The sequence below is a fragment of the Lactuca sativa genome, chromosome 6, assembly GCF_002870075.4.
Source record: "Lactuca sativa cultivar Salinas chromosome 6, Lsat_Salinas_v11, whole genome shotgun sequence".
NCBI lineage: Eukaryota > Viridiplantae > Streptophyta > Magnoliopsida > Asterales > Asteraceae > Lactuca > Lactuca sativa.
In genome coordinates, this window is record NC_056628.2 from 62,024,418 (window position 1) to 62,051,835 (window position 27,418).

At 38.5% G+C, this 27,418-nt stretch overlaps 1 protein-coding gene across 1 annotated transcript; it reads right to left on the reverse strand.

Moving 5' to 3' along the window:
* Positions 1 to 2,235: 2,235 nt before the first annotated feature.
* On the reverse strand, positions 2,236 to 5,137 carry LOC111897722 (receptor-like protein EIX1). The gene has a single exon (XM_023893670.3). It carries the CDS (start codon positions 5,063 to 5,065, stop codon positions 2,354 to 2,356), a length of 2,712 nt encoding a protein of 903 aa, XP_023749438.2. The 5' UTR covers positions 5,066 to 5,137; the 3' UTR covers positions 2,236 to 2,353.
* Positions 5,138 to 27,418: the final 22,281 nt, after the last annotated feature.

The window sequence follows — 27,418 nt, forward strand, 5'->3', positions numbered from 1 at the left end:
TTTGCAACAAAACTTACCTTCTGTTTAGCTAAATTAAATCAGGTACAGATACGGAAGTACAATGTTAAGTAAGATGCTATAATACAAAAATATATGACAAATACATTGTTACTTCTTGCATTTAACCCATGATGTAATCACAAAAATAAATCATCAACCACAGATCTTTCAAATCCTAATGTTTTTACAATGGTTTAATAAGTGTAAAATTAGTACATACAAAATACAAAGAATTACGGAGAATTAATTTTTTTGTCTGTGATAAGCTTCAAAATGATGTTTCTATCACTCAACAAGATCTGGGTCAGAACAACAGCAATGTTTTAATTTGGATGACAACTGACAAGGGTTCACATCTGACATACCACAGTTTGTGTAATTCTCAAATTGATGTTTTCATCACTAATTGCTATAGATCGTTTTTATAATTAAGTTCATATGTTGTTTGTAATATGCATAAATCAGAATAATGCATATTAGTTTAATGAACAAATGTTTGTATGCAATGTGGGTTATCTAAGTTGTATAGAAGAAAAGAATATTACAACATTGGTTTTTGGTTTTTAAAACTGATCCCTACAAAAACAGACCAATAATTATTTTGGTTTTAAAACCTAAACCAAAACAAATCGAACCAAACCATGTGCAAAATCCAATCATAGTGAAAAACTAAACCATATTGATTTAAAAACCAGTACCAAAACGTAATTAGCTGATAAGTTGTTTTTCAGTGTTTGACCTCACATCTATTTACCAAAACAAATCTATCTTTGTCACGTGTACTACTAAAGATTCATAAGATACCATAAGAATATTAACAGTGTCCATGTGTGAAAGCAAATTTTAAAACAACGTAAATGCTAATTTTGTTTGATTTTTCATTTTGCAACTGCCTGTGCGTGTCAGTGTGTGTGTGCATTTGAAGATATATAAAACGTCATTCTAGAAGAACATTACCTCACTTACCAAAGACATTCTAATCCCATCTTGTTAAGGGCACACACAAAATGAGGTTCTCCAGGTATTTGAATGCTAACATCTTCTCAATTGCTGTCTTCCTCTCCACCTAAATCACTTCCATTTACATCATTTTCCACTTGGTCCATACTTTGCACTTCACTATTACCTGAAAGGCATTAGCATTTTAGTCCCAACAAGATTCTAATAACTTCCATTCGACATATGCCTGCTTAAACAATACATATATATAATAGAAATCAAGAGCAATACCCCTGTTTTGGCGAATTGAGCCCGTTTTACAAGATACAAACCCAGTTATAATTACTAACAGCCTCATTGTCTCGAAATCTATCAACAGTCAGTACCATTAGTCAGATCAATAGAAGCAACCAACAGTTTATGCCAAAAATGCTGCAAAGGAGCAAGAAAATCATACTTTGCCACACCCTCATAAAAAGGATTAAATATATATAATTAATAACAAAAGGGCTTCTGGCCCTGGTATCAGGTGGTGCCCTTCCTCTTTCAGGTTGAGGTTAAAGTCTCGTCGTAGACATAGGTGAAATTAGGTGTTAGCTTAGGATTAGATATATTTGTCGGTTCAAAAAAAATTTATTATATAATTAATAAAATATTAAATGACAAGAACGGTCCCTAATCTTTCCCAAAGGTTGTAATATTGATCGTATAGAGTGAAAGCTTCCTAAAAATGTCCCTAAAGTTGTTTACTGTTTCAGAAATCGTCCCCCTCCTTAAACCCATTTCAGGCATCTTTCAGCATAAGTTAAACCCCCCATATACAAATAAATTAAAGTACGTTGCTATTTATTGTATTTATCTCAACAACATTAACTTTAAAAAATATCAAAAATAAAATGAGGTATATCTTTCACCTTTTTATTTATGTTTTCTTTTGTTCGAAAAACCAAAAGTTTTTAATAAGAAAACTAGCAAGGAGAGAACTGTAGAGAGTAATACAAAAGATTAAGATTGGCTCTTTTATTACAAAGAGACGAAAACCACGAATAACTAATTTACGTAACATAATCAAATACATTCCAAACGCATCACCTTCTCTAAAGACTATGTCACCGTACATCCAAAGTAGTTAGATAACAATATGTCGAAACATTTGCTATCCTTTAGGAGTTAAAAATAACATTTTTCTAGTTTACTTAAAAAAAGTATTTATCGGGCATAAATTTTTCTTAGAAATCCTCCAAAACCTTGTAGCGACAACAAATTGAAGAACTGATAGATGGAAACAACATTTTTTTAAGGAAAAAAACGGTATTAAAACCCGTGTCAAATTTATTGATATGTTGAACTTAAAACCCCCTCAAATTACATTATATACCGATATTAAAAGCCAAAACTAAAAATTAGACGAAAACTACATCTGTCTAGCCTTTTGTAAATTTGAAATGAATGCCACTACCTTCACATAAACCCTATCTTTGAAGTTATCATAACAGTGAAAAAAAGCATGTCTTCCACGACGGTTGACAAGTAAAGCGCCACATGCTATCCAAAATCCAGTAGCAAAACCGGTCCCCCCACCAATATAAAACCATCCCCAAATTTCATCTCCACCTTCCCCATCACCCACACTTTCACCAACGACAGGTGGCACTTTTAAATCTTCATCATCAGGACATTTTTTGTTAAGAGGAGGTCCACATAGTCCTACATTTCCATCGTATCTTGAAGGTTCAAAGGACTGGAGCTGTGTGCTAGATGGGATTCTCCCTTTCAAGTTATTAAATGACATGTCTAGGTAATTCAGTAAGCTCATCTGAGACATGCTTGATGGTATCTGCCCTGAAAAATTGTTTCTAGATAAATCCAAAGTCAAAAGATTTTTCATATCACCAATTTTCTGTGGAATATCTCCAAATAGATCGTTGTTTGACAAGTTTAGAGAAATCAAGTCATGAAGATTGGTAATTTCGTATGGGATTTGTCCTGCTAAATTGTTGCTTGAAAGGTCAATGCTCTTCACCAATTTTAGAGTGTTAAAGAATTCCCGTTCATCTCCTTGCCACCTAATCATCGCATTGTCAACATATGTCGTCCAAACATATGTTTGACCTCCTTCAGTTCTATATACCTTTATATCTTGTGAGAATCCTTGTAGAACCATGCTCGTAAGATTACTCAAATACGAGGGTATGGTTCCATAGAGATTGTTCATTGACAAGTCTAGAATTTGAAGATTTGCTAATTGACATAATTTTGAAGGGATGGTTCCAATGAAGTTGTTTGATCTTAGGATAAGAACATACAATCCTGTTAAGTTTTCCCCAATCCAGACAGGCACATTACCAGAGAACTTGTTGGCTCCCAAATTCAACGAGTTTAAACTCGTGCAATTCTTTAATGACAAAGGCAATTCGCCAGATAATTCATTCTTGTATAAATGCAATACCTTGAGATTGATCAGATATTCAACAGAGGGAGGAAGCCTTCCAAAGAGATTGTTGTGCCCCAGATTAACAATTTTTAGTTGTTTGAAATGCCACAAACAGTCGGGGAGTTGTCCAGTTAATGAGTTATGAGAGAGGTCAAGAAATGACAAGAACCCACCAACAATCTGGCATATAAACGAGATTCCCCCAGAAAACTTGTTTCTGGAAAGATCTAATGATGCCAAAGTGGAAGCAACATTTGGTATTGGACCATGAAAGTTGTTGGAACTCAAATCTATCACAGAAAGGTTGGCAAAATTTGATAATAAATCTGGTACTTTCCCACTAATGTTGTTGGAAGAGAGATTCAGATATTCTAATTGAGAAGGCCATGTGGCCCAAAACTCGAGAGGAGTTGTGTCTGAAATTTCAGTATTGGAAAGATCAAGACTGGTAAGATTTTTGAGTGTATGAATCCATTTTGGGAAGTGAGGCCCTATCTTACAAGACATCAGACCAATAACCTTTACATAAGAAAGGCTTGACAAGTGATATGTGGAAGGAACTGTAAGATTATTAGAAGAAAGATCAAGAATTTGGAGCCTGGGTAGTTCCCACAGTTTCTCACTTATACTTCCATTTAACTGATTATCAGATAGGTACAGAGATTCTAGGGATGCAAACTTCTGGATCTCATCGGACAGTGACCCTGTAAATTGGCTACCTCGAGTAATCAACATTTGTAAGGTCAAGGACGTGCATCCAGACAAGTTGTTGAGAAAATCAGGAAATTTGACAACAGCAGAGTTGTTAACGATGTACAAACGTTCCAAACTACAGAGGTTCCCAAGGTATTTGGGTATCCCATCTAACATATTGCCAGAGAGAAGAAGAGAACTAAGCTTATTGCTGGTTAATGGAAGCAACCAGCGATACATGGATGAGTTCAGATTGTTGTTTGTAAGAAAAAGGTATTCAATAGATGAAGAAGAGTTGTGAAAAGAAGAATATGGATACATGACCTGTGACAGCTCACATCCATCTAAACTTAAACTCAACAGTTTTGGGAGACTCGAAATTACACCTACCCAATTATTTGCATTCGCAAGGGAAATCCCATCCATTCTCAGATCCTCCAAATGAGAGAGATGAGACAACCACTCCATGTTTTCAACTCTACAACTTCCAGCAGAATCAAGATGAAGGTATTGCAAGTTGGTGAGGTTTCCAAACTGTGAAGGAATGGTTCCATAAAGAGAGTTACTGGAAAGGGAAAGGTACCTTAATCGAGTCAAAGAACCAATGAAAGTGGGAATGGTTCCATGAAATGAATTGTCAGAAAGATCAAGAAGATTCAAGTAGGTTAAGGAATGGCTAATCTCACCTCCAAGACCATCCTGTGAAAAGAAGTTGTTGAGTTCAAGCTTTGTGACATGACCAGTTTGGTTGCTGCACTCAACTCCACTCCATTTACAGCAGTCATGTTGGTCAGATCTCCATGTAGAGAGAGTATCATAAGTGTCGTGAAGGGGAGCTTTGAAGAGAAGGAGCGCAAGTCTCTCATTATCGAAACACTTTTTCATATTAACACGATTTCTATCATCTCCTCCTTCTCCCACTGCTACCAATTGGCTGGTAGTTGCAGTCACAAGGAGTACCAAGAAAAGTGAGAAAATTATAGAAGCACAAGGATTCATAATTTAATTAAAAATGAAAATCTTGGTGATTTTTGGTTTGTAATGATGCCTGCCTATATGAACTGCACCCGTGAGTGTTTATATATATAGTCTCGACTGTGAGCATAAGTGATTCTAAACGGGTGGCCTTGAATTAATTGTGCCGGGGATACAATATTTAATTCCCATGAAATTAGAACCAAACTATAAGAAAAAATCAAAGATGAAGATTTGAAATAAATGTCTCAAATTAGTCGTTCAAAGACTTGCAAGTCTTGACAATTTGCATATATTATCTATATCTTATCCGATTTCATGATATATTCAAAGACTTTAAAGTGATGTTGACCATCACCTTTATTAAATACAAACATATAAGAATGTAAACGCAAACATTAAACTGACCACCAATTTAACAACAACTATTTAATAAATCTCGTATTCCCATTCCTTTGTTAAACAATTTATGTTTATGCTATCCTAAGAGTATTTTTATTAAATCAATTAGAAAAGTTTTAGCGGAAACATATATCTAATTTATCATATCAATTAATTCAAAATTTTCGAACAGAAACATAAACCCACTATTCAACAGAAACGAAAAAAAATTCAAACAAAATCAAAAGAAACGTTATTCAACAGAAAAAATAGAGAACAGGGATGAAGAGGAGAAATGCGTTGAGTATTAGTGACGGAAAACCAAGAAGATGACAACGGTAGCTAGGCGGCGTCTTCGACGGCAGTGGGGAGGTAAAAAAGCAAAAAAATTATGGATATTTTTTAGCAATATATTATATTATATGGACTTGTTCGCGAAAACATTATTATATTTATTTATTGGTTATGTATATATCAACCTGAAAGATATTTTTATATTTTTATCATACAATAACCATTTATGTTGCTAAAAAATATCCATAAATTTATGTGATTATTTTTTTCCCACATTAATAAAAAATAACCTCATAATTTAAGTTATTATTCCCTAATTTCAGTACTTGACATCAGATCAGTGATAATTAATGTTTTGCAAAAACGACAGTTTTGAACCCTAATCCAAGTTTGAACCTTGAGTTTATTATGCTTGGAAAATATAAAATCTATTCATAATTACAAAAGAGTTTCTAAAAATAAAATATTTATAAATTTCCATTTGTAATCACTAACCTCTCTAGTCTCTAAAGACTTTGAGTGTGTTCTTGGTGAACGTGTATGTGAGGTGACTTTAAGCAAGACTTGAAGATAAAACAAAGAGTTTGTTTGTACTCTCCAACATAAGAAAACAAGGTATTAGATCAAAGTTGAATATTATGAGCAAACTCAAGAACCTTAAGTTTAAGGTTTGGACAAATGATGACAATGTTCTTAAATAATCATTCTTTGATCATGCATCAGCCTATCATTAAGTGGGATTGGTGGTTAATTAAAGAACTATCATAGATTTAAAAAAGATACAAGTATTTGATGCATAACATGAAATGTATAAGTTGTATAGTTTGGTAATATAGAATTTCAAATCATGTTTATGAGTAATTAACATGTCATTAGTAGAGACTGGGAAACTAATCATGTATTAGTATGAGTTTGAAGTTGGTTTTAGTAGTGATGTATAGCGTATATTGTTACCCTGCATGAAAAGCATGATCGGGGATTATGAAGCAAAGGTTTCGTGCATGATCGGGGATCACGAAGCAAAGGTTTCGTACTCCTGTAACACCTAGCTTTCTTTATAAAATACAGAACAAATTACTAAAATCGTCCTTATGGTTTGATTAAAATTGCATTTTTGGTTCTTAACTTTTTTTTTTTTTTTTTTTTGCATTGGGACTGTTCTCAAAATATAATTTTATTGCGTTTTTCGTCGCTATCCGGCCTGAAAAGACTATACTTCCCTCTCTAATTTATTTTTTACTTGTTTCTATTATTAGTTTTATATTTTTTTTAATAAAAAAATAGAATGGGCCCACACTCAACTCTTTGTCTTCTCACATGTTCAACCATCTTTCACTTTACTACCATTCACTACCAATACTATGCCATTACTCACCCACTAAGACTCATTATCACCATCTCCAATGAGACTAGAAGTCCGACAAGACCAGAACGTCGACGAACATCACACGTCATCACCCACCACATGTCACCCACCTCCACCATCTCTCCCCGTAAATCGGTAAACCCTCATCAATAAATCGGTAAACCACTCACCTCCACCATTTAACCCCCTAAATTCTTCGGCGAGTCCATAACGACGACGAACACCACACTCACCCTTACTGTGCTTTTTCCATATCTTTCCTCCATTGGACTACCAATAAAGATCTTAAATAAAAAATTAGAGATCTACAACACAAGATCTTGAACTCAAATCAAAATTGGAGATATGCAATATAAGGTCTGGAACTCAAATCAAAGATCTTCATTGTACTTGTATCATAAATCTCCCAACACCATCATCTTCTTATTAAAATTGGAGCCACCACCACCACCGTGTTACTGAAATGGGTGATTTTCTGAAATAGGAGGCACCACCACCATCGCCTTACGTAAACCAAGCCAGAACCATCAACGCTTCTGAAAATCGTCTTTCATTTATAGGATATCATCAAATTTTTTCTTTCATCATTGACTTGAGGTTGGGGTTTACGTTTTGGGTTTTGATTTCTATATTTGGTTTTGATTTCATTTTATGTTCTGATTTAACAATTTCGGGAGTTGACTTTGGTTAGATTTTGATTTCGGGATTAGACGTTGGTCTGGTTTTGATTCCTTAGATTTGATATTGGGTTGTCAAATGATGAAACTGATGATGTGGGCGATGGTGGTGTCGGAATAGGTGTATGGTGGTCGTGTCAGAATCGTTGAGTGGTAGTTGTCAGCAACTGTGGTGGTTGTCGATGAACGGTGAATGAAGGTGGTTGTGGTGTAAGTAGGAGTATGAGTGGGTCCCAATAAATCACTTAATTGATTTTCATAAATCAATTAATAATAAACAAATAATAAAAAAAAAATAGAAAATATAAAGGGCGATATAGTTTTTTTTATCTCTACAAGGGACAAAAAACGCAATAAAATCATAACTTAGGAATGGTCTGAGTGCAAAAAAAATAATACTTAGGGACCAAACCAATAGTTTTTACCAAACCATATGGACTATTTTAGTAATTTGTTCTAAAATAAAATATTATAGTTTTAAAACACTTTCTGGCATTAAACCATATTTATTAAAATATGGTCCCGAAAGTTTTCATTACAAAACAAATTCCAATACTTTAAACCGGGTATTACAACTGATACAACCAAAGCCATAGTAAAGAAATAATTAGACATACTCATAGAAACTATGTCCAATTTCTATCCTTTAAAGCTCATTTTATCGGTGCAAAAAAACTCTTTTACATTTCATATCGGACTTGGAATACATGGCATTTAAACAAAACATATGTAAGACAATAATGTCTCGTAAGGCATATGGGGTTAGACCCAAAATATTTACAATATAGGTAAAAATTACCACTTTCAAAACTAGAGAACTCTTTCATATCTTGAAAACACTTTGATAACTTGTAAACTTTTTTATAGCCTGAAAATACTTTTATAACTTCTAAACTCTTTTAGAGCTTGAAAATACTTTTATAACTTGTAAACTCTTTTATATCTTGAAAATACTTTCATAAATTGTAAAATCTTTTATAGCTTGAAAAACATTGAGACTATACAATGCATGTCCTCACTCAATGCAAACTTGTGGGACTTCACAAATCTTTTATCTTTTTTTAACTCATGGATATGTGTTGAATATGGTGTCGAAAAGGACAAAAGTTGTGAGAATATGTCGAATATGGCTTATCATGATAGATGAAGAAATCAATCTACCATGATATATGATTTGAAGTACGAGAGGTATTATCCGAGTAGTATCTTGCTAATCCCTTCTGTTGTGGCTCGCGTGGTATTCATTTTACTCATTTACTATGCAATTTACTATTATGATGTGTGATCACACTTTTCTTGCCAAGACTTGATCACACATGATGCTACGCTTTAAACTTAATCATAACAATTTGGATAGTAATAACATTTTCATATAAAACATATACTGGTTGGGGGCAAGCTAAGACGTCGCCTAGGGCCCAACTTCCAATCTGTTAGTATTTGTATATAAATTACATTGTCAAAAACATTAAACAAACAAGTTACAGGCTAGTTGGTAAGGCGCTTCACATCTTTATAATCAACCTTGGTTCAATTTTAGCCTGGAACATAATTGATTACTTTTTGCTAAATTTAATGTTTCTAATATTACAATGAATTTTAAAATGATAATACATAGAGCTTGTCCGACAATACTAGCAGGTAGCGGGTAGCATTTGCTTTTGGAGTGTTTTGATGAAAGCTACTCCATGTAGCTTTTGATTTTGGAGTGTTTTGTTTAGGATAAAAGTTAAACGCTCCTGTTGCCAAACAAGGCTTTTTTTTACTAACGTTTTCCTAAAAGCTAGAAACCAAAAGCTCCCAAACGGTGCATGTCGAACACGCCCATAATTTGTAGCCACCTTGGTAAGAACCTATGAAATATGCACACAAATCCATGTTCAATGCACAATTATATATATATATATATATATATATATATATATATATATATATATATATATATATATATATATATATTAAACTAACTTAATTTATAATTATACAAACATATTTAAAAGAATAATAAACATTGTGTACAAGTTACATTTTGTTGGAACTGATTTATACATAAACCTATTTTTATAAAGAAAAGAATAACTCGGAAAACAAATTACAATATTTGAGTTTAATTTATTAATTTGTTTATTAATAAAATTGTTTTCTATAATAAAAATAATGTGTAGTTCAGTTAGTCAAAAAAGTTAAATACCTTGCGCATTAACAACAATATTATACTTAACTTAGCTCAAATTTAAAAGTGAGTTTTTGATATATTCAGGGGCACTTTATTTAGTTTTTCTCCCAGGCCCCAAATATGTATGGACCGACTTTGGTCAAAACATAAATCATAAAGCTTGTAAAATACTTTTTCCTTACAATACATTTTGATATGTGCATATTTAATCATGTATATCGTGCATATTTATAATACTTTTAGCTACAATTATGCTTATTTTGGGACATAAGGTACTTATTATGTTTAAAATATGTTTTTTAGTAGCAAAAACATGCTCGGGATGAAAAGGAAAAAAAACGAGGAGCTGGAAGCAGGAAAATTTGGGCTAAGTTAAAAAGAAGACAAAGAATGCATAAAGTCTGAAGCCTACAGCGTGGTCACTATATTCCATGCCACGGTAAACGGAAGAATCACGATCAATCATCTGACTTGGAGAATACGAGATTTAAGAGAAGACCACAATGTGGTGCCTATTCACTATGCTGGTGATCAAGTTTATGGAAACTATATATATCCGAACATTATATCGAATGTAGAAACTTCTGGCTGATTTTCTGAGAGGGATTGTGACTAAAACCCTCTAGAAAACCTTGGGAAAATCAGGACTCAATTGGAGCTCAAGAGTTGAAGAGATCTAGACGAAATCAACATAGATCTATTAAGTTTGCTAGCATTACTCATGTCTAGTCTTAATTACATTGATTTAGTGTGCTTTTCTGTTGTGATGAAAGGCTAAAAATTTTATACTTCGGTTTGGTGAAGATGAACCCAAATCTTATGTGTTGATTTCAATTTATTGATGTTTTACATTGATTTTACTTGTGTTTGATAATAAAAATCCTAACATGTTTTAGTTCTAGTATGTGAATGCCTTGCTATGAGTTTAGTGTAGATGAACCCAAATCTTATGTGTTGATTTCAATTTATGGATGTTTTACATTGATTTTACTTGTGTTTGATAATAAAAACCCTAACATGCTTTAGTTCTAGTATATGAATGCCTTGCTATGAGTTTAGTGTAGTAGATGATCATTCTATTTGCATGAACTTGTTTACCTAGTGATTTATGATCATTAAATTGCTATAGCTAGGATTAATCACATCTTAGATTAGGTAATTAAAGCTAGTAACTTTAATTTTGTTAGAGAGCATAATATATCTTAAATTGTGCTTCCTTGCTTAACTTAATCATAGCAAAGTAACTATTAGATTTATCATTCATAGTCCAATTTGTGCTTATATCGATTTTGTGTTTAACCTATGCTTGATCATTGCATGGTAATTCATAAATTGGTACATCTAGGTATTTGATCATAATAACTAGTAAATTAATGAATTGGTATATCCTGATAGCATGTGTTTGCACCATAATCCATTGACAAAACATTGTGAAGTCTCATCAGCTTATGGTTTTTTATGTTGAATCAATAACTACTTTTATTAGAAGAATCAGGAGAAGAATGGTATGATACATTTAATACACTCTAGTGTTTTGGTGTACCCATCGACATAGAGTTTCCAAGCTCTCATTAACATTTGTTATTAAATGTAGAATCATAAAACTTTAAATAAGAAAATTGGCCAAGAATGGATTTATGCATGTGATAGTCTATGGTAGATAGACTAACCATTTGCACCTATTTTCAAGATCTCATCAGTGTATGGTACTTTACACTGAATCATTAAACTTTAAAGAAGAAAATAAGGCAATAATGGATTGGTGTGTGTGATAGCCTACACTACAGTAGTACATAGACTAATCATCGACACAAAATTTTCAAGCTCTCATCAGTGTATTGTATTTTACGATGAACTATGAAACTTTACAGAAGAAAATCAGGGCAATAGTGGGTTGATGTGTATGATAAACAATAATACATAGTTTAACCATCATCATAGAATTGTAAACTTTCATCAGTATGTGGTTTTCACAGTGAGTTGTTAAGTTCTGGTAAGAAGAAGTTGAGAGAAATGGATGTTTCAGTCACACTGAAGTGAAATCAACGTGAATGATAAAATAGTTTAAACTCATCAACAAAAGTGTTTTCATCTTCCATATCATAGAGTTAAGTGTCAGTTTAAAATATTCAATTCACCATCAATTTGTTTAATATGGTACAATACAAGAATGAAAGAAGATAAGAAAATGGAAAACAACCAGAATACTTTAAAGAGAAAATTTCAAGCTTTTGCAGAATAATCATAAAAATGATTGAAACATTTTGCAAGAGCATCATAAAAGTTTATACGAAAAATATTTTGAGTTGAATACTCATAAAAGAGTTTCCTTTTTCAAAGATATATCTTATTAGGAATTAACTTTAAAAGATAAGAAATTAGCATCTCAAACCATAAAAAAAAATACTACAAACAAGGGAATAGACATAATTCTTATCCATTGATAGGATAAGAGAATTGATGATACGGTCTTTGTAACCATCGAGTTAAAAGTTTCTAATATGTGGGAGCTTCGAGATGCCGAAATCAACAGGGAGGTAGTTGAGGTTTTATTGAAGGTACTTGAGGTTTTATTGGATTATGAGCCAGTAGATGCACGTAGGAGTAAATGTAATATCAGTGACTGCTTGTAACCATGACATAGGAAGGAGGGGTAGGAGAGCATCGTCAAGAAGAAGAGGACATGATTCAGTCTTTCACTTCATATCCTCATTTGCATAAGATGAAGGTGGCTGAGGTGACATCAAGGGCAATCAGGAAATTCACTAAGCCTCTAGCTCTTTTAATATGGAGTCAAGTGACAATTCTGAGTGTAAACGTCACCATTCATTACTTACGAATTGATAGTTGCAACCATTTCAAGAGTAAGAAGACGATTCAATCTTGCAACTTCGGGGATGTAAGAAAGATAAGTGATGCACAAGAATGAAGATACATGAGAAATAAATTAGAGAGGCAAAGAGATGAAAACAATGTAATTACTAGATATATATAGAAAAGGAAGCAAGCAATGTCAAGAATTTTTCTAAAAAGAAAGAAAAAGAATAAAAGCATTTTGACTTTATGTTTTTGTGTTTTAATAAAAGCATTAAGAAAATAAGTAAAGAGAAATTAAGTCATTGACAACATTAGGGGTGAGCATTTGGACCGGTGGATCGGACCAGACCCGACCGGACCGTTTTTTTGGACCCCCGGGCCGGTTCTCGGTTCTAAGATTTCTCTCCGGTCCGGTCCGGTTTTTTTCCCGGTTCGGTCCGGTTTTTACCGGGTTTAGAACCGGTTGGACATGATTATGATTTTTGTGACGTTTTTTAAACACCTATAACTCATTCGTTTTAAGTCGGATTGACCTGCGTTTTTTTCCAATATTTAGTTTACAGTTTGTAGATAAATTTAGACTATAATTTTGTTTATTTTGGTATTATATTCACCGCGTTACAATCCTTCAAAGTAGAGCTATCAAAGCTTAAAAAATTCAGCCTTTCAGCAACATTTTGTAATCTGTGACGTTTTTTAAACACCCATAACTCATTCGTTTTAAGTCGGATTGACCGGTGAGTTTTTCCAACATTTATTTTACAGTTTGTAGATGAGTTTAGACTATAATTTTGTTTATCTTGGTATTATATTCACTGAGTTACAATCATTCAAAGTAGAGCTATCAAAGCTGAAAAAATTCAGCTTTTCAGCAAGATTTTGTAATCTGTGACGTTTTTTAAACACCCATAACTCATTCGTTTTAAGTCGGATTGACCTCTGGTTTTTTTCAACATTTAGTTTATAGTTTGTAGATGAATTTAGACTATAATTTTGTTTATTTTGGTATTATATTCACTGAGTTACAATCCTTCAAAGTAGAGCTATCAAAGCTGAAATATTTAAGGTTTTTAGTATTATTTTATACTATAATTTCGAGTCCGTGTTTAGCACATGTGGTAGAGTTGTAAGTAAGTATCAGACTAGTTTATCAATATTGATAGTTGAAGCTTTGTTATGCACCCAAGATTGGGTGATAAAGTCTACAAATTCGATAGTTGACAACGTTGATGACATCTTGAACGATGATGATATAGCTTTGGGTAAAAAAAATTACAATCTTTATTCTTTTTTTATACAATTATTATTTTTTATTAAATACTAACAACATTTTCATTTGTGTTTATGTAGAGATTGCACAAGATTTAAATATGTTACTTATGGATGACAATGATATGGGGAAGAGACCAATAGAAGATTAGATTATGAGTTTATGAAGTTTATTAGTTTGATTGATTTTAAAGTTTAAACTATGATTTTTGTTGTTACGGTAATACTTTTGTATGTTTATCTTAAGATTGTTTAAATTTTGTTGGCAAACTTGATTTATATGTTAGTTGCTTTTATTTGGAAAATTAATTTTTGCAAATTGCAAGTTATAATATCATACATCAATGTAGATTAGTTAGGCATGAAACGGAAACGTATTAATTTTGCAAGTTCTAATATTATACATCAATGTAGATTACTTATTATACTCTATGCAATTAAACTTGTACCGGTCCAAACGGGTCCAAAAACCGGAAAGCCCGGACCTGGACCTGGACCCGGACACAGACACGACTCATCCGGTCCGGTCCATGGTCCACAAAATTCTCCATAACCGGTCCGGTCCAAGAGCCGGTCCGGTCCGGGCCGGGCCAAATGCTCACCCCTAGACAACATGCCAAGATCAACAACCAATTTGTTTAAAGTCTTCTCATCTTGGGCCTTAGTGAAAATATTCTCCACTTAATCAACGGTATGGATGTAGAACAAGTCTACTTTGCCTTTTTGAACAATTTCCCTGATAAAATGATGGTGGATATCAATGTGCTTTGTCTTTGAATGTTGTACCGGATTTTGAATCATTTGGATGGTACTTGTGTTATCACAGCATACGAGAGTCTTTGAGAAAGAAAAAACATAGTCTAGGTGTAACATCCTGATTTTCCCAGGTATATTATTTATTTAATTATTTTGGAGTTTGTGGAGGAACTTGGCGAGTTGGAGCCAAGACTAGCCGAGTAGAGTCGCGGTTATTCATCCGGGTTCACGTCCGGACTCGGCGAGTCCACGCTGTTTAATGAAAACCTAATTCCCCGGGTTTGGAGCCTATTTAAGGGCACTTATAGCCTCCCATTGTGGCTACCAGTCCCTTGAGAGAACCCTAAGAGAGATAAAATGTTGTGAGAGAGAAGAAGTCACTTTTTGATCCTTGTATCCTTGGTTTAGCAAGAAGAAGGTGACAAGAGCAAAGAGGAGGTGCGATTCAAGCAGATCCAGAGTTCAGAGACTTCATTTTGAGGTAATAGTTCAGACCTCCTTCAGTTTTAGTGTTTATCTTTAGAGTTAGGGTTTTCTAACCCCCTTTGGAGAGTGATTATGTGTAGCAAATGGTCCCTCTTCGAGTTTGTGCCTTGGATTTGGACTCAAAGAGGTCCAGAGACCTTAACCCTTGGAGCTTTATGGGTTAGTTTGGGGTTATTGGAATTAGGTTGCCATTTTTGGGACCAAATCTCCTTTTGATGCCTTGTTGTGGTTATACAAGCATCAAGTTTCGAACTTTGCGTGACATTCATGCTTGGGGAGGTCAGATCTATGGTTTGGGGAAACAGATCTGACCTCAGGAGGTCAATAGAGTTTGTGCATGGCATGAACTCGCCGAGTTGTTCTTGAGACTCGGCGATTAGGTTTAGGGTTCCACATAAATTGTTCAGCGAGTAGACTCACCGGGTTGGGGGATGACTCAGTGAGTCAGGAGGGAGTTAGAGGACTGGAGTTCAAGGCGGTACTCACTGAGTTGTTCTTGAGACTCGACGAGTTGAGTCGGGGTGGCCCTGCCATTCATGTCTGGTATGACTCGTCGAGCATAGGGAGGGACTCGGCGTGTCAAGCGGGACAAGAGTTAGAGGACATGTGGGAACTCATCGAGTCACCAGGGTGCACTCGGCGAGTAGGGTCAAGGTGTGACCGTTGACTTTTGTTGACTTTTAGGGTTTGGTCAGCGATGTGGCCTTTGGGCCAAGAGAGGGGTAAAATGGTATTTTACCCTTAAGAGGGTGTCAAGAGAGGGTTGATTCTAGTCTCGAGAGTTATATTCATGAGAGTATTTTCCTTATGTGTTAGGCGGTGGCGAGTTCGAGATTCAAGTGTGAGGATATCTACTTTCTGCTTACCAGGTGAGTCTTCTCACTATACTTTACCTTGAGTGGTAACAGAGTTATGTGATAGAGATATTACATGCTATCTATGTGATGTGTGGCACTGCATTATTTCTATGTGATTTATGTTGTGTGTATATCAGAGTTAGGACCAGAGGGTCCGCAAAGTTAGGGCCAGAGGGCCCACAGAGAGCTAGGACTGGAGGGTCCCACTGAGACATACTGACCGGAGGGTCAACAGAGATTATAGCTTCGAGTGGCTAATATGTGTTAGAGTGGTATTTTGGGGAACTCACTAAGCTTCGTGCTTACAGTGTTTTGTGTTACGTGTTTCCGGTTTCCTCAAGATCACGGGACGACACTGGCTCGATTGTACACACCAGAGGAAGCGTTTGTTTGAGGATCCTGGTTTATCTATTGATTGAACAAAAGAGTCATGTATTGTAATTTAAACCAAATGGGATTTCTATCAAAATTATTAAAGAGATAAGTAATTTTAGATGAAAATTTTGTTTTGAAAATTTCGGTGTTACAAGTTAATATCAGAGCCTTGTTTTGAGGGATTCGGATGCACCTTCGAGTAAATCTGAACTCAAACTGAGGAAGTAAGAAAAGTTTTCAAAGAAATGAAATTGTAAAAGTGAATAAGAGTTCAAAGAGAAATCGAGAAAAAGCAGTGTGTACAATCAGCCAGAGCCCGAACGGTGATTTTCCCAAAATACCCTTACTTTTGTGTTATGAGATATTATGATACATTTTATGAGATATTATGCATGCTAGAGGCAGGCTAGGTATTTCATATCTTATGATTAGAGTGGCCTGATTTGTGATTCCTTAGCCTAGGAGTTGTTGTTATATGTGCTGTGCTTTTGAGTATGAGGGAGAGTATTCAGTTGGAATCCTCTTAGGGGATTTGAGTAGAGGAGTAACCTAGGAGAGTCGCCTAGATGAGTATTGTGGTGCTTATCGAAAGAATAGTTAGAACCCATGAGGGGTAGAGTTGCAGAGTTCAGTGGTGCTTTTGAGAATGAGCAGAGCAGGCGGAGTTATCACCCAAGGTGAGTTCTATGTATTCTTCGATGCCCGAATGCTGCTTGCTTCGTGCTTTGTGGAACTCTCGATGATGGGAGTCATCTACCAAGTGAATATGACGATATTCAGGAGGTAGATGGCTAGAATCATTAGGAGCTCTTCAGCAGATGATGGCGAAGAAGTGGGAGTGACCTTAGCTAGATGAGTACGCTGGCAGAGTAGAGCATTTCACTAAGGAGTAAGCACGCGTGGCAGAATTAGTGAACAAGAAGGTTGAGCAGCTACTTAGGGACTCTAGAATGGTCTGTGTGGAAAGTATGGGTAGATGTGGCAGGTAGTATGGGCCCGTACTACCGAAAGCAGAGGACCCATACTCGATATAGGGAGTATTCTGAAGGTTCTAAGTACCAGATTGAGGAGTGATGTTATGGTACGAGTACCATACATCATAGCAGATTGAGGAGTGATGTTCTGGTTTGGGTACCATACGTCGGAGCAGATTGAGGAGAGATGTCAGGGGCTGAGTACCATGGTTCTTAGCAATTGATGCTTGTGATTCTCCAGTTAACCGATCAGGATTGATTGGTGGAGTATGGACGCGGTGGGGTTTTAGGCCTGAGGGCCATGATTAAGTTCAAAAAGGCATCCCTAGAGAGGGAGGTCGAGAGCATTTTTAGAGTACCTTGGTAAGATGTCAAAGGTAGTCGCAAGACTCCGGGATAAGTAGAGAAGACATTTATGGAGGATTGCGGTTTGAGTGACCAATCAGCCGATGGAGGAGATGTCACCTTCTTTGACTTGTTGGGTGCTAATTACGTTTCCTTTGGGAAGTAGGAGAAGTGTGGGATTTCGGTTTTGGGGTTTAGGAGTAAAACCCTGCGGAATGACATTTATGTCGATGTTCCAACAGAGTATCAAGCGGCATGTTCTCTGCAAGGTAAGGATATATCATGAGCATGTAGTCGGTTGGATCTGAGGTGGTAAAGGACCATGTTGCACCCTATCTGAGTATAGTGGGGCGTGTTGTAGCGGTATCAGTGGGCAATCCAGATGAGTATATCAGGGCGGCAACTCTTCTGTCTATGATGGATATTAAGTATGGGAGTGAAGTCCCTGTTCTTGTGATGATTCAGGTGATGGAACTTGAGTTGAGAAATTGAGGTTGAGGAGTACGCTGATTTATTGTTTCAGTCTAAGAGTCAGTAATATTACTGGATAGTTGAGGTATTCGGTATTGGGATGGTATGAGGCTTCGAATGGCTAGAGACAGTCACGATGAGAAGTCCCTGAGGATTTCTTTGGAGATTTAGGGTATTTGAAGTTTCTTGATCTCTAAGTGGGGGAGATCATTGGTCGACATGTGGCATCTTCCGAGGGTAGGTGCGATATTTCTAGTGGAAACAGTCTGTGGGGTGGTTGTGCGTCAATTGGTGTTGGTTCAAACCCTAAGTGGGGGAGAACCGGGTATTTTATTGAGGGAACCAGAGATTGTGCAAGAGAGGTTAGGGATTGGATACAGGAATCTGGTGGTGACCAGGGCCGTTTCAAGGGGAAGACTCGTAACGGTGGTTCAGGCAGTTAAGAACTTCTGGTTCGAAGTATGGATTGCATATGTCCCTTTTTAGATGGATAGGGGATTATCGAGCTGCCAAATTCCGGGCCGGTGTGTGTATTTCTGGCGTGGATTTTGAGCAGTAGGGGAAAAGGGTTTCAGAGGATCACCAACGTATTTTGAAGCGTTAGTGCTTTCTTTGTTTCCAATTGAGTGTTTGGGTACACTGAGGTTTCTCAGTGAGTAACAGAGAATTATTTATGGAGTTCATAGGAAATGAATTGTTGTATCTGTATGGTGCTGAGAGTAGGAGAGCAGTGTTTGAGGCAGGATATCGTGATGTCCGTAATGGTGATCCGTGGTGACCGGGAATAATGTCCCGATTTCGGAGTTATTTAGAGCCTTGAGTTTGAGACAACCAATGGTATATCATGTATCTACGGTTCCAATGGGAGCCCGTCGAGTATTGAAAGCAAAAGGGATTATTTTAGAAGATGGATCTCCCCAGAGGCAAGTAATTTTGTTATAGTGGTTGCCGCTAGAGTCTGTAATGCATATGTGGGACAAGTGTGTTGCTATCTATGATAGTCTACGGGCATGAGTGAGTGGACATAGTGTGGCGTTCGGATGAGTTGACAGTGTGGGGTGAAGCTACGGGGAGCCGTAGTATTCACTTGACAGAGGGTGTTGTGATGCTACGGGGAGCCGTAGCATTCACAAGTCAGAGAGAGGGAGTCGTGGTACTACGGGGAGTCGTAGTACCCACTTGATAGTTGGTGTTGTGGTGCTACGGGGAGCCGTAGTACTCACTAGTCAAAGGTCGTCGTGTTATTGCGGGGAGCCGTAATACTCACTAGACGGCAAGAGAGTGTGATGTTGGGGTGTTCCCCTATCAGTGTTTGATGCAGAAGAATTTTAGGCTTGAGCAGCCTTAGTATAGAGTTTTGGAGCCCAGTGGTTGAACCAAGGGTGGAACTGGGGGTCAGAGTTGAGTCGATCCTTGGTTGGAATGTATTTTAGGAAAAGAGAATCTCGTGACTTGTGAGTCACTGGGCCGGGATTGTGGTCACGGGGAGGAAGCTAGTGAGATATTTTGGATCACGTTATAGGTGATCTTTGGGGGTTCAGCTGTGGAGTCAAAAGTTGAACTGGTGCTCAGTATCGAAGTGGGATATGAGAAAGGAGCTAGAGTTTGTCATGGTGATATCTGAGGACACTTCAGAGCGAACGGACGATTCAGACGCTCGAGGACATGCTTCGGGCATGTGTAATAAATTCGGGGAGTTGGGACACGTATTTACTCTTGGCTGTTGTATAGGAGGAGGTGTCGGACCCCCCCCCCCCCCCCCCCCCCCCCCCCGCATTTGCTAGGGAGAGGTAGCGCATGGACCCGAGAGTCCTTGCGAGCAGATCTAGAACATGTGCGATACATGGAGTAGTGGCAAGGTTGACAAGTGGATTTCATTGGGTAAGGAAAGAGAAAGGTATGTAACTCCGGGAAGGAGTGTTGGTTCACGGAAGTGAAAGCAGTAGTGAAAACGGATGATTAAGAGTATGGTGGTTGAACACTGTGTCTGTTCCAGTGGTATGGAAGCACATCCGGGTTGGGTGTCTGTTGAGGTTGCAGAAGAATCTCCGTTGGTTTAGAACCAGAGGAGTTCGGAAGAGATGCATTTATAGAGCCTTGGATTTAAGTATGGTTGTGATCTGGAGGTTATGTTTATAGTGGTAATGCATCCTGGGGATGTCTGTTGGTATCAACAGTATGTCGGGTTTTTCCAAACCGAGGATGTAGAGCAGGCTCAGCATGTGTATGCGATTTCGATGGAAAGCTCATGGGAGTTGCTCAAGGGCTGCAGGGTGTGTCATCCTGTCAACACGGAAGGAAAAGAGTTAGATTCCGAAAGGAAGCGGGATAAGTCCTAGCAGTCAGCACCGGGTCAGGAACACGTGGTTCAGGGTGATATCCAGCTTGGTAAGGGCTTAATGATTGTTGTGATTTGGAGTGATGAAAGTATCATCGGGTGATCATTTGGCTAATAAGGGTTGTAATCAGAGAAAGAAGCCGATGGTCGGCTTGATTCGATTGTCGCGACTCTGTGAGAAGGAGTCAGACCTTATCGGGGTTTGGTAACAATGTTGAGGGAACCTGGTCTAGTTAATGTAAGGAGGTGCATTCTGAGAGTAATTCTGGAATTGTGTGTCGCAGGCTTCGAGGGCGAAGCCTAATTTAAGTGGGGAGAATGGTAACATTCTGATTTTCCTAGGTATATTATTTATTTAATTATTTTGGAGTTTGTGGAGGAACTCGACGAGTTGGAGCCATGACTCGCCGAGTAGAGTCGCGGTTATTCATCCGGGTTCACGTCCGGACTCGGCGAGTCCATTAGTGGACTCGGCGAGTCCATGCTGTTTAATGAAACCCTAATTCCCCGGGTTTGGAGCCTATTTAATGGCACTTATAGCCTCCCATTGCGGCTACCAGTCCCTTGAGAGAACCCTAAGAGAGCTAAAACGCTGTGAGAGAGAAGAAGTCACTTTTTGATCCTTGTATCCTTGGTTTAGCAAGAAGAAGGTGACAAGGGCAAAGAGGAGGTGCGATTCAAGAAGATCCAGAGTTCAGAGACTTCATTTTGAGGTAATAGTTCAGACCTCCTTCAGTTTTAGTGTTGATCTTTAAAGTTAGGGTTTTCTAACCCCCTTTGGAGAGTGATTATGTGGAGCAAATGGTCCCTCTTCGAGTTTGTGCCTTGGATCTGGACTCAAAGAGGTCCAAAGACCTTAACCGTTGGAGCTTTATGGGTTAGTTTGGGGTTATTGGACTTAGGTTGCCATTTTTGGGACCAAATCTCCTTTTGATGCCTTGTTGTGGTTATACAAGCATCAAGTTTCGAACTTTAAGTGACATTCATGCTTGGGGAGGCTAGATCTATGGTTTGGGGAAACAGATCTGACCTTAGGAGGTCAATAGAGTTTGTGCATGGCATGAACTCGCCGAGTTGTTCTTGAGACTCGGCGAGTAGGGTTAGGGTTCCATGTAAATTGTTCAGCGAGTAGACTCGCCGGGTTGGGGGATGAATCAGTGAGTCGGGAGGGAGATAGAGGACTGGAGTTCAAGGGGGTACTCGCTGAGTTGTTCTTGAGAGTCGATGAGTTGAGTCGGGGTGGCCCTGCGATTCATGTCTGTTATGACTCGTCGAGCATAGGGAGGGACTCGGCGTGTCAAGCGGGACAAGAGTTAGAGGACATGTGGGAACTCATCGAGTCACCAGGGTGCACTCGGCGAGTAGGGTCAAGGTGTGACCGTTGACTTTTGTTGACTTTTAGGGTTTGGTCAGCGATGTGGCCTTTGGGCCAAGAGAGGGGTAAAATGGTCTTTTACCCTTAAGAGGGTGTCAAGAGAGGGTTGTTTCTAGTCTCGAGAGTTATATTCATGAGAGTATTTTCCTTATGTGTTAGGCGGTGGCGAGTTCGAGATTCAAGTGTGAGGATATGTACTTTCTGCTTGCCAGGTGAGTCTGCTCACTATACTTTACCTTGAGTGGTAACAGAGTTATGTGATAGAGATATTATATGCTATCTATGTGATGTGTGGCACTGCATTATTTCTATGTGATTTATGCTGTGTGTATATCAGAGTTAGGACCAGAGGGTCCGCAGAGCTAGGGCCAGAGGGCCCACAGAGAGCTGGGACTGGAGGGTCCCACTGAGACACACTGACCGGAGTGTCAACAGAGATTATAGCCTCGAGTGGCTAATATGTGTTAGAGTAGTATTTTGGGGAACTCACTAAGCTTCGTGCTTACAGTGTTTTGTGTTATGTGTTTCAGGTTTCCTCAGGATCACGGGACGGCATCGGCTTGATTGTACACACCAGAGGAAGCGCTTGTTTGAGGATCCTGGTTTATCAATTGATTGAACAAAAGAGTCGTGTATTGTAATTTAAACCAAATGGGATTTCTATGAAAAGTATTAAAGAGATAAGTAATTTTAAATGAAAATTTTGTTTTGAAAATTTTGGTGTTACACGAGGAGCTGATTCTAAATCTAAAGAATCTAAGTATAACATCTTCCAGTGGCTACGTATTCAGCTTTAGCGGTAGAGCATGCCACTGATGTATGTTTCTTGCTGGATCAGCTCACAATCCTATTTCCTAGCATTTGAGCTCCTCCATGATCACAGTCTATAAATCCCACTAGTTTGAACTTAGAGTCATGAGGATACCATAACCCAAGATTAGGTGTATGTTTTAAGTAGTGAAAGATCCTTTTTATAGCCAACAGATGGGACTCATTTAGGGTAGCTTGATATCGAGCACACAATATCGTAGTAAACATTAGAAATTATCATTCCACGATACAATGTTGCATTCACATGAGTGCCAACTTGATCATCAAAAATAGACGTTGATGGAGACATTGGAGTTTTTGCTGGTTTAGAGTTAGAAAAACCATATCTCTTCAGCAAATCTGAGATGTATTTTTCTTGGAAAATTTAAGCTTCCATCAGTGAGTTGCTTAACCTAAAAAGAATGATAGTTCACTCATCATGCTCATTTCAAAAATTTTGGCGATAACATTAGCAAACTCATAACTCAGTTTCTCATCAGTGGATCCAAATATGATGTTGTCGACATACACTTGAGCAAGAATAATGTAAGATCTAGTTGCTTGATGAACAAAGTGTTGCCGAGTGCTCCATGTTTGTATCCATTCTCTAGATGATAACTAGCTAAAGTGTTATACCATGTCCTGGGAGCTTGTTTCAAGCCATAGACGACTTTATCTAGAAGATACACCTGATCAGGGAATTCTTCACTTTCAAATCCTAGAGGTTGTTTTAGAAAAACTTCGTCTTGAAGATCCCCATTGTAACAGCCCGAAATCCAGGTAAGCTTATGACCCTTTTTATTTTGGAGAGTTGGCATATTAGTCCCTCAAAGTTGTATGTGATGGGTTTTGAGCATTCTAACACTTCCTAAGTGTACATGAAACCCTAATAGCCTTGGATCTATGTTTGTCTAATTATCATGCAAAGTTGATTTCCATGTCTATGATCCTATCTAGCATACATGGGGAACAATTTTAACTTAAATAATAGAGAGAATTACATACCTTGTTGTTGTAAATGTTCCTTGAAACCTTGTGAGCCTAGCACCCCAAGTGTGATGCCTCAAATGCTTCACACAACACCAAATGCTATGGAGTAAACTTGGAGAGAAAGTATAACACACTAAAATCAGCTCTAGCCCTCTTGTTTCTTGGTGTAACCGGTTTTGGGAGAACACATGAGCTTTATATAGTGTTGACACATCTTGGGTTACACCATGTAAACCCTAATGTGTGATGAGTCTTCATTTCCATGACCCATGGGTTTGTAACTACCATGGAGCCTCCATGGAGCATCCAATGGGTTTAACCCAACTTGATTATCCATGGAGCCTCTAAGCCCACTATATAAGTTATGGATGATTTACATACCAGAAATAGTTATGGACTTACATACCTTATCCAACAGTATGGTGGATTAGTGAGTACGTTGGGCGTACTGAAGTGTACGCCGCGCGTACTCACAAGCTTAAATTGGATGCAGACTCGCCCGGGTACGCTGGGCGTACCCAGGGGTTACGTTGGGCGTAGCGAGCCCAGATGCAAACCCTAATTCCTGGCTTTTTCGCTATAAAAGGAACATGTAGTCCCTTGCCCTAGCCACCATATCCCCTTGAGTGAGTCCTTTGAGAGCGGAGATACGTGCTTTAGCTTGTGTGTGTGTTTTTGAGCTTGAAGTTATCTTTTCAAGGTGAAGAAGGAGAAGAAGGAGCCATTGTTGGAGCTAGAAGTTGAAGAACAAGTGTAGATCCGAGTTCTATAGTGGTTGGAGATCCTTTCTGAGGTAAAAAGCTCAAAGCTTTCCGTGTTCTTTATAAGTTTTGCTTTTTGGACCATTTTTAAGGTTTTTGGTTCAAAGTTGGAGACTTTATGTGCAAAGAGTCTCCATCAGCTTAGACCTGACCTTTTCTAGTGTATAATGTGTTGAGGAGTCATAAAAATCTAGTCTTGGACGTGGATCTTGTATTATGCATAAGTTATAGTCTCATTATGGAAAGAGGAAAGGTGTTTTAAGCACAAAGTGACCTTTACAGCCATGCAAAGGCTTAAAGGTTTCAACTTTATGGATTAACTCACATTAGAGGAGTCGGATCTGAAGTTTGGATGCAAGTCTTAACTGATTAAGACCTGCATAAGATGGATAAGCAAACTGGGCATTAAGTTGGGGGTAATCCCAGTATGTGCGGTGTAAGCAGCTGCGCACCCCGTTTCTGTGAAGGCTTCGGGTACGCCCAACGTACACGTTTGGTACGCGCAGCGTAACCCGGGGGGTTGACTTTTATTGGCTTTTAGGGTTTGGTCAATTTTAGTGTAATTGAGCCAAGTAAGGGGTAAAATGGTCTTTTACCTTCCTGGGAGTGATTAAAGGGAATGGTCTAGCATAGGGAAATGTGTTAATGTTGAGTGTTATTTCATATGATTAGGCAGAGGCTAGATCTTATCCTACGGAGTCCGAGATTTCTGAGATTTACGAGTTACCGAGCTACACGAGGTGAGTCTTCTCACTATACGTTACCTAGAGTGGTATTTATGTGGACCGGAGGGTCTTATGTGTTATCTATGAGATTATATGAATCTATGTGCTATGTGATATTTGCATGTTATATGATTGTATAGACTGGACCGGAAGGTCCAATGATATAGACCGGACTAGAGGGTCGAACGATTCAGACCGGGCCGGAGGGCCCAACGAGCTATGGGACTGGAGGGTCCCGTTGAGACACATCGACCGGAGGGTCGTACTGTACCCTCGAGTGGCGTATGTGTTGTATATGGTATTTTGGGGAACTCACTAAGCAATTATGCTTACAGTCGTTGTGTTATGTGTTTCAGGTACTAGCGAGGACCGTGAGAAGGTGCCGGTGTGACTCGTACACACTAAAGGAGGGATTTGTTTTTGTGATCCTGGGATATGTTATGTTTTGATAACTATGGTTGAATACTTTTGAGAATATTTTTATATAAATTTGGTTGATGAAAAATGAAAAATTGTTTTGAAAATCACGTTGTTACAAGTTGGTATCAGAGCCTTGGTTTGAGGGACTCGGATGCACCTTTGGGCGTATCTGAACTCAAACTGAGGATTTGAGAAATTTTCAACAATAAAAACTAAATTTTCTAAAAGAGCAAAGAGTTTTGAAACAAACAGATTAGAGCAGTGTGTACGGTCAACCAGCGCCCGAACGGTGAATCCCCAAAATACCCTTACATTATGTGTTATGAGATATGCTATGTTATGTTATGCATGCTAGAGTAGGCTAGGTATTCATATTAGGACTAGAGTGGCCTGATTTGTGATGCCTTAGCCTAGGAGATTTCTGCTACTATGAGATGCCTTGAGACCGAGTAGGTAGCAGTTAGGAGCTCATGAGTGGTCTATCGGAGGGTAGCCAATGCATAGTGAGAGTAGAGTACTTGCAATCCGGGATCCAAGGAGGAGGACTTGAGGTGAATGCTAATACGGTGTGGTCAGTAGTATAGGGCCCGTACTATTGAAGACACCGGATCAGTATGCAGCCCAAGTAAGAATCCTTTGGGTATTGGAGGACGAGTAGGGTTGTGTTATCGAGTGCGAGTATGCTCGATCGAGTCTCTGATATATTTATTTTGTATTTCAGAGGCATCATGGTTGGGACACGACACACACCTGAGAGTAGTGGGGTCAGTGACAAGGAGATCCGTCGTTTGATTCATGAGGAGGTGGCTAGTGCCATCCGGGCTGAGATTCCAGAGATGTTTGAGGACATCAAGACCACACTGATTGAGACCTTTGATGAGCGGTATGTAGCGGTGACTGAGGCTGCAGTTGCTGCAGCTACTGCTGATGTGGCTGCTGCCAGACCTCAGGGAGGTGACTCGTTGTTGTTTCGGGAGTTCAGCAACACGAAGCCACCAGAGTTCGATGTGGCGCAAGACCCGATTGCTGCGATGAGATGGATCTCTGAAATCGAGGGATGTTTCTATACGTGTTCTTGTCCAGAACACTTGAGGGTGCGGTTCACTCTGAACCAGCTCCGCTTGGGAGCGAAGGATTTGTGGAAGTTCGTGACGGCGAGCTTCACTCTGGCAGAGATTTCTGAGGTGACCTGGGAGAGGTTCACCACCATGTTCAGAGATGAGTATGTTCCCCCGGTGGAGAGGGAACGATTGATTCAGGAGTTCTTGACCCTCAAGCAGGGTACTGATTATGTTACAGTCATTACCAGGAAGTTTTAGGAGAGGGCGATGTTTTCCCTTGAGCAAGTGTCTACTGAGCAGGCTCGCATGAGCCGATATCTGAGTGTTTTGAGGAGAGATATTCGAGAGTTCGTGGTGAACTTGACTTACCGTACATTTGCTGAGTTCCAGGAAAATGCCCAGAAAAGGGAGATCGAGTTGGAGACTCAGGCCAGGGTGGAGGCCGAGTCCCAGTGGATGGATCGGCGGAAGGCTTAGTCTCATCCAACAACCAAGTAAGTTAAGCCCGCTGATTCGAGATCTAGGGGCGTGAAGGGTCGGACTTGTGGGAAGTGCGGCAAGAGTCACGAGGGGTCGTGTCGGGTTGGAGTATGCTACAAGTGCTGGAAGGAGGGGCATATCACGAGGGATTGCCCCAAGGGATTTTCGGTTTG